The sequence below is a fragment of the Muntiacus reevesi genome, chromosome 1, assembly GCF_963930625.1.
Source record: "Muntiacus reevesi chromosome 1, mMunRee1.1, whole genome shotgun sequence".
In the NCBI taxonomy this organism is placed as follows: domain Eukaryota; kingdom Metazoa; phylum Chordata; class Mammalia; order Artiodactyla; family Cervidae; genus Muntiacus; species Muntiacus reevesi.
In genome coordinates this window covers 228,498,455-228,506,872 of record NC_089249.1, presented here as the reverse complement: position 1 = coordinate 228,506,872, position 8,418 = coordinate 228,498,455, and the positions used below count along the sequence as shown (strand labels likewise).

Genomic DNA, 8,418 nt, shown 5'->3' with positions numbered 1-8,418 from the left:
TAGATCTAAGTGGTTCAAAGAGAATCCCTTAAATTCTTTTTAAATTAAAAATTTGCTTGACAATAATCTTTTAAATCAATTATCCCAACATATTTTGAAAGGCTGATAGAACTAATTCTTGTTATTCCATGTTATTTCCAAGTTTATTGTTAACACTTAGACATGTCTAAACATGATGAGCTTTTGTCGTTTGTCACCCTTAGCATTTTGAACTCCTAAGGTCTGAAAAAACTGTAACTAGTCCAATTTTTATTTTTAGTTATGTAACAGGAACAAGAAATCCACCAGCACCAAAAGCTTTAAAACTCAGATTTTTAGTAGTAGTTTTTAGAACACTCTAGATTAAAAATGGAATAATTTGTTAAAGCATGCAAGAAAGTGTAACAGTAAATAAAAACCACAACTGTGACAAATATATTGGTTAACACCTCAAACATGTATAACCAATGAACATGGCCTAAGTTTTTGTTTTTTATTGGTACTCACTTAAGAAACTTGAATCCACAGATATAAGCAGTATATAACCAGAAAGTTACAAGTAAACACAGATTATACATGCAAATTTCTGTTCACAAAGGTCACATATGCAAGTATATGAATTAGAAGCGTGCGTCTAAGATTATGGCCAAACTGTTTTTAAAATGCAGAAATGTAAAATTACATCTTGAAAATACAAAGAGATGGTCTACACACTTCAAAAATCAAATGTTGCTTATACCAGATGATGTATGACAGCTACAGGATTCAAGTGACAAGCAATAAGATCTCAAGAAATTAATACTGGTCAAAGAGAAGGGGAATATTTTTACATTTCACTGAAAATACATTGACTTCTAGAATATGAAATCTAGCAGGAACTTCGGGAAAAAAATTACAAAATCTAAAGCCAATTACTTAATATTTCTTATTACCTAAACAACAACATGACATTGAAAGAAAACTGCACCTGCATTTTAATTACCAATCTCACATTAGTGAAGTTCTCCAAAAATGAAACAAAACCAAAAATGCTTCAAACTCCAAATGAAAAGTCTGCAAGGCTCAGATTAAAACGTGGAATGTTTCAGATGAAAGTAATAAAAATACAATTGGTTTTGTTCTTTATTGAATGGAATCAAAAGTTTTGACATATCTTTGAAGCTTGGAACTACTCAATTTCATCTCTCTGAATGCTTCTACATATCCTTCTTAGTGGTGCAAGTGTCTTTAGCATACGAAGTCAGTCTCTACAAAGTACTTCTGTCTGTTACCATTTTGATAAAACAAAAACAATTCTTCATTAACTTAACCGTATATGTATTTTTGCTATAACACTTAACACATGAACAGACATCTATTATCTATTATTTTTCCACTAAAACAAAAGAGTACAATAGTTTTCTTCTAACTATCAGTATTGTATTTAAAAAAGGTTAACATTTAAAAACAAAGAACCATTATTTTCTTTGAAATCATTAAGCTTCTTGCACATCTCAAACTTCCTTCTTCTGCCTGCGTTCCTCTGCCAATTTATTCAGAAATTTCTGAAAAGAAAAGAAAAAGTTACAAGGATTAAGTCACCTTAGTGAAACATAACAAATGGATTAACTACAAAACAAAATGTTCTAATTGAAGTTTAGGGACCTCAGTCTAATTTAACTATAACCTTGTCAATATCTGTACGATCCAGTTATTCTTATCAAGCAGGTATAAAACTAAACTGGACACCACAGTAAGGCATGGGAAAAGAAACAGTAAAATATGAAAAAGTTACTTCAATGTGCAATTAAGACTAACTTACAAAGATGAGAAAACAAAGACCAAAATACGCACATAGAATAACTGCTGCTACCCCCAAGAACTTAAGATTAGTTAAATGACATGTATTTAATTCAATGCCCCTTCTTCTAAGACAAAAGGACAAAATATTATTAAATTTCTGCTACCACTGAAAATAATTCTTAAATTAAAATAATTCTTAATAGTTCTTAATACTCTAGTAGCTTTATATTATAAATCAGTATCATCTTTTTTAACTCCTACTTTCAAGTTCTTCCTCATCTATTTCAATACTTGGTCCTTAAGCCACTAACTAAAACACCAAACTTTGAAATATCCAAACAGAAAATTGTTATTCTTTATTATGTTGTGCTTTATTAATTTTTCCTTTTACCTGTATATCCTTTTGGTCATAAAACTTCACTGAAGTGTCATTATTAATGAAATAATAATTTAAAGTCAATATAAAAATCATTAAGTATAAAGGGATATGGCACTTTAAAGTTGAAAAAGGCTTTGTAGTATTTCACTTGACTTTCAGGCCTCCAGTATTTTCCAAATTAGAGAAATTACAGTCTAATAATCATTTGAGAATACTCAAATAACTCTTAATTATACAACAGAATTTGTAATGTTTAAATCTATAAATTTTGAAATTACTGAATTATCATTTAGTTAAGAGTATATTCTAGAAAGAGGTTTAGCAGATGTTTTCAGAGTTCATCAAACTGCTCAAGGCCCATCAATAGAGAATGTTATCAGGATAAAGCGTGCTGGGTCCACAGATGGTACTGGTCCATAAACTTACGTGACTTGTTAGTTTTCACAAAAGAACTCTCCTCTTTTAGATTCAGCCTTACCTTTAATTTCTGATAATGAGGAAGGCTGCTGCAATGAGTATTCTTTGCAACTTCTTCATTTGTATAAAAGAGTGAACACAGCTTACAGTAAAACCCTGTTTTAGGTATCACATAGTCTATACCTAGAACACAAACATACATTCTTACAAATTCAGTAAACTGAAGGTTTTAATAGTGTTCTCAAATCTTTTTTTCCTGTCAATATAATTTGAATGAGTTAACAATTGTGACATGTCCAATATAGCCTACGCTAAAACAAAGCAAAAACCATGACATCGTTAATAGCTTGTATTTAATTGATGTTTAAGGGCCCACACCTAATAGTTCTCTTAAAAATGTTGAAATAGAACGGTGAACAAAACAAAAAGCAATGTGAAATTCTCAGAAAATTTTATGAGGAGAAAAAAGAACATATTATGGAATGGTAACGAAAAGAGGAAAAAAGAATGCTTCAAGTAAGATTTACAAATTGTTCTACATAGAACTTCATGTTATCAGAGTTTATGTAAGACCAATTTAAAAATATCTTATAGTAAGAGTTTGGGGAGGGTGAGGGGGAATAACAAAGCCTTAAATCTCACCAACAGGAACATTGGGTTGATATGGTCCAATTCTATACTCATCTGGGATTGTATAGTCCTCCTTGTTTTCATCACTTTGGCCATCTGCGTTTTCACTTGTATCTTTGTTGGGATCATCAGCATTCTCAGCAGATTCAGCACCTGGCTCTGTATTTTCCTCATTTTTAATTCCATTTTCCAACGCTGCTTCATTTTCTTGGTCAAGTTCCTCGATCTTGTCCACCTTAATTTCAACCAAACCATCATCATTTTTGTCACCAGATTTAAATGCCATGCCCGATTTACGAAGTTTCTGAAGTTCCGAATCTTCCTCATCACCAACCTCATCTAGAGTGACAAAACCTTCCATATTCCCTGGGAAACGACGCTGTTAAGAAAGACAAATTTACTCTGCAACAATTATCCTGCAGTATCCCTTCCATTTGCTTTACTTGAAGGGAAAGGGATAGCGTCTTTGCCTTCATTTTCTCAAAAAAAAAAAAGAAGTGTCTTTTCTTTCTCTCCCCCCAAATTTACTAGTCTTAATAAAAAAAAAAAAAAACTTAGCTTGTTTTAAAACTAAGTAATCGAAGGCTTCCCTTATAAAAGAGCAGAAAATAAATATGAGGACATTTATACTCTACTTTGAGACTTATTATGCTGTAAGATAATCAGAGAGCTGATTTCATGAAGTATCAATATGTTGAATGATGTCCTTCAAAGAAGGTATCTCATGGTGCAACGCTTTTTATCACTGTGGTTTAAAAATCAAGCTCTGGAACATAACTGCTTAATTTTTGGCTCTGCCACTTATAAGCAGTATGACCACAATCTACTTAATTTTAACATGACTCAATTTCCTCATTCATGAAATATGGAAAGCAAGCATCTGTGGCCTAAGGTTATTGTAAGAACCAGTTAAGTAGCACACACAAAGAGATTAGGAAAATTGATGGCACATAATAAATGCTCAATAATTATCAGCTCTTAAGAGCACATAGTACTACATAACTATCATCTATTTCAGCCAGAAAAAGAACCTCAAGGCTAACTTATTTGACCAAGCCATCAAAATTTAGAGGTAAATACTAAGTTTTCTGGTAGCTGAGTATATCTTAGAAGGAATGAATGAAAGAGGATTATAATAATCTCATTTCAAGACATTTACCTTATAGGGTTCTAAAGGCATTGTAATGCTCTAATCTTTAATGGAGATAGTCAAGTACACCATGGGTCTTCTGATTTACTATTCTTTTACCATGTATGTATTTTTATATTGCTATTTGCCTTACTTTAATATGTGACATGTGTTCTAGGAAAAAATGTTTTAAAACCTATTAAGTATCTAATCAAGGTTTTATTTCTATAATAGGAAAATTCCTTAAGTTCTATCATTTTTGACATAATGTTTTAAGTGTCCTGGGTCAGTCACCCTTGGGTCAGGTCAGTTAACTTACTGTAAAATCCATACCCCATGTTTAAAAAAACAAGCTGGACTATAATATAAAGGCTGCCTACTACTAATTACACACTACCACTACCAAACAGAATCATATATAACTTTAAGTCTTTCTTCTTTGTCACTAAAGTTCTCTTTGGGAACTGACATTTTCCTACTGCAGTTTAGTCCTATTCAACCTATGTATTGCAGAGTTTAGATTTCAATTTTTTTTAGTGATTCCTATCTATTTCTTCCTAATATAAGTGACTAATTCTATTAAATGTGACCCTAAGATAAATAATTTGAAACACTGATCTAGTTTTCTACTGAAACAAGTCAACATAAAACCTTCTTTTACCTTTTTAAGCTTTTTCTTTGCAGCTCCAGAAGCACTGGCATTTGCGTCTTTTTTCACAGCTTTGTCTGAAGGGTCTTTTTTCCCATCAGATGCCACATCCCCTAAATTAGCAAGATCTGTTTCATCTCCCACTGAACTGCCACTTTCTAGCAGTGCTGCTGCTTCCTCTTCATCTACAAGTAGCTCATCTTCAGATTCAAGAAGCATGTTAGGCTCTTGTTCTGCCTGGTCATCCTTTGTATCTTTTTCACCATCTTCACCTGACTTCTCTTCTTGTTCTTTACCTTCAGCAGTACTTTCAGTCTTCTGGGAACCATCTGTTTTGGATTTCTTATCACTTGGAGATTCTTTGCCATCTGGAGAATAAGATCTTTTCCTGAAACCAAAACATACACCTGAATTAATTCTACTGAGTTGGAAAACAAATAGTGTTTTTTTCTACTGAGTTGGAAAACAAATATACATACTAGTGTATACAGAGACACACACACACACAAAATGAATTACCGGGATTTATCTTTTTTGAGTAAGTCAATGCCTCTGTTGGGAATCTAAAAGACAAAATTTTGCCAGTTACATAAATGTATTATTAGATTTCGTAGAGTATTTAACTATCCAGTGAACTAATAAACAATGACCATCCTTTATATATCAACTAACCTTATTTAAACCATACCTAGGACTGTAAGCTGCCCTAAAGTTATTAATTCATTACAACCAACATTTCAAGGGAAGTGAATAGTAAGTTTGTTGACAAAGTTTTTCAAATAAAACCTTAAAACAGATAAAAACAAAGATACTTTATACAGACATCAGTTTAAAAACTTCTGTATTAATGAAGACCAGAAAAAGAGAAAAGATTACTCTCTTGTTCAATAACTAAATCCTATATATGTATTAATTATTTACTTATTTCTGGTCATGCTGGGTCTTTGTTGCTGCGCTCTGGCTTTCTCCAGTTGCAGTGAGCGGGGCTACTCTTCGTTGAAGTGCTTGGACCTCTCACTGTTACAGAGCATGGCTAGAGCGCGGCTCAGTAGTTGTGCACAGAAGGGATCTTCCCAGATCAGGGATTAAACCTGTGTCCCCCACACCACCAGGGAAGTTCCTAAATCCCATATTCTCAGCATGTAAAAATGTTAATAAAAATGTCATGGCTTGAAAAGCATGAAAATAAGCTTTATAAAGAACCTGAATCAAACACTACATACCCTGAGTACCAATTTTTTGTATTTTTCAGACAGATCAACTTTTACACATCTCCCTTGAAACCAAAGGGCCTTTTTCAAACAGTGGTCAACCATTGCCATTGCATCTTCTCTGGTCTCCATCTCAATAAAGGCCTGGGGCAAGAAAAAAAAGAACAAAAAATTAATTAAAAAGGAAAAGTGTGGAAGGATACTCATGAAGCTACAAAAAGGTTAACAAAGAAAAGATGCTCTAATTACCATTAATTTTAAAAATGAAATATAAATATGAAATAACTTAATCCATCTATTAATTAAATTCACATAATTTTGAAAAGTCTGTAATATCCAGTGTTTATAAAGCTCTTACAATGCTAGTATACGAGTATTATTTTTTGAAGAGCATTTGGTACTGTCAAAGAAAAGAAAGCAAGTATCAAGATCCACAACTTCAATTCTGAAATTGTATCCTTCAATTATATGCATAAATTCACACGCCACAAAATCCACAGCAGCATTAATGGCACAGCCAAAAAACTAGCATTTCTAATATCCATTAATTAAAGAAATTAAATTCATCACAGTTTACTCAATGGAATCCTGTGTGAAGTGGAAAGTAAGTTTAATATAATCCCATTTGAAGTAAAGGGGGAAAGTATACTTATATACACAAAGGAAGATCTTTGGAAGCAAACTCTGGAAATAATAATAATAAACTAGAGAAAAAGATCTTTACGTTCCACTTTATTTTCTCAATATTCTTGAATATCTACTATTTGACTTTATGATAAGAAAGAACCAATCCACTTGGATTGGCCACCAAATTACTCCCCTACCCCCCTCACTAAAAATGAGAATGTTATAAAACAAAAACTTAAAAAACTTTGAGAAATAATCTTTTTCAAAACTTCTACATGTATATTACCTGACTTTTCATCCTCATCAGTATATAATTCTTTATTTTCCCATAAGGCTCAGCAAGCTTGAGGACAGCACTGTCAGAATAGCCAGAATGAGGTAAGTTGCTGAGATGTATCACCCGTCCAAGCTCTTGTTTTTGATCAAACTTCTGGTCTGGCTTCCCTTCAGGTTTCTTTAATACACAGGAGGGGAAAAAAAAAAACCAGAGAAAATCAAATGTTAGTAAGTATGCCATAATTATTAGTCAAGATTACCCTAGATATTAGCAACAATTTTAAATAGCTGTAAGTTAGTAAATAGTAAAATGAATACATTAAATAACTGGTGATACCAATCTGGAAAAATAGGGATTATTACCTTTATTCTCTTATACTTCTGGGATAAATGAACTCTCACTGGCTTGCCAAATACTAATGCTGGGGTGGTTGTATAATAATCCACTGCAGCCTGAGCATCTTCTGTGGTTGCCATTTCAATAAATGCCTAAAATTGAAAAATATATATATTAACACTTCCAAAAAACAACCCAATTCCACACTGTCGAAAGTCTTTCCAAAAATATTTAATCATTAAATAGATATTTCTATTTTCAAGAACCTGAGAGAAAAATAAAATCTCTAATTTCCTATTTTATTAAAGATCATCTCAGACTATTACTTTCATGACACTATCATTTATTACGCCTACTGAATTTGAAACAATAATTTGGCACCATTTGGGTAAAAGTTTCAAATGTTTTTCCAAATAATTATGTTTCTATAGTTCTTACTATAGCAGTAGTATAATAAAGACAATGTAACTGCTTAAGAATCCCAATTTCTAAAGTTACTAACAATCTATTAGTACTAGAATTTATTACTGATTAGCTCAACTATTGGCCCTTTCCATCATTACATCCCACATTGATGACTTAAGCTAACATTCTTTTTTCTAATACAAAATAATGTATTCTCTTTAGGATATACTTTAGTGATGAAAAAATACTACACACTTAACTCATACCTCATTAATTTTATTTAGAATAAGATGATTTGAAATAACTCCAAATGGTTCCACCAGTTGTAATAGTTGATATCTCAAGTTTTTCCCTCGCTGGAAATCCATGATGTGAACAACTCGGCTAGTTTCCTATTCATTAGTAAAAAACCAAGTTAGTAAATAAATTTCTTTAGAAGCAACACAAAACAGTAAGATATTAAATCTTTTATAATCTACAGTCAATCAGAACAAATTAAGCAAGTATTTAAAATATATCACTGGGACAAGCCTCATAGTTTCAGAAAAGAGTGGCTGCACTGATATTTAAATCAACTACTGTTATATAATTAGATGG

At 32.1% G+C, this 8,418-nt stretch overlaps 1 protein-coding gene across 9 annotated transcripts in view; it reads right to left on the bottom strand.

The window, feature by feature from the left end:
• Positions 1 to 298: 298 nt before the first annotated feature.
• The window catches only part of MATR3 (matrin 3), a 38,738-nt gene continuing 30,618 nt past the window's right edge, over positions 299 to 8,418 (bottom strand). For 7 of the 9 annotated variants that reach the window (XM_065918657.1, XM_065918662.1, XM_065918655.1 and 4 more), the window contains 9 exons: positions 8,088 to 8,213; positions 7,443 to 7,568; positions 7,090 to 7,257; positions 6,189 to 6,320; positions 5,485 to 5,528; positions 4,978 to 5,353; positions 3,200 to 3,566; positions 2,619 to 2,740; positions 299 to 1,523 (listed from right to left, as the gene is read on the bottom strand). In XM_065918657.1, the coding sequence (XP_065774729.1) occupies positions 1,473 to 1,523; positions 2,619 to 2,740; positions 3,200 to 3,566; positions 4,978 to 5,353; positions 5,485 to 5,528; positions 6,189 to 6,320; positions 7,090 to 7,257; positions 7,443 to 7,568; positions 8,088 to 8,213 (1,512 nt within the window). In that variant the 3' untranslated portion in view covers positions 299 to 1,472. The remainder of the gene's footprint in view (positions 1,524 to 2,618; positions 2,741 to 3,199; positions 3,567 to 4,977; positions 5,354 to 5,484; positions 5,529 to 6,188; positions 6,321 to 7,089; positions 7,258 to 7,442; positions 7,569 to 8,087; positions 8,214 to 8,418) is intronic. The other 2 variants (XM_065918659.1, XM_065918660.1) reach the window with 2 other exon arrangements.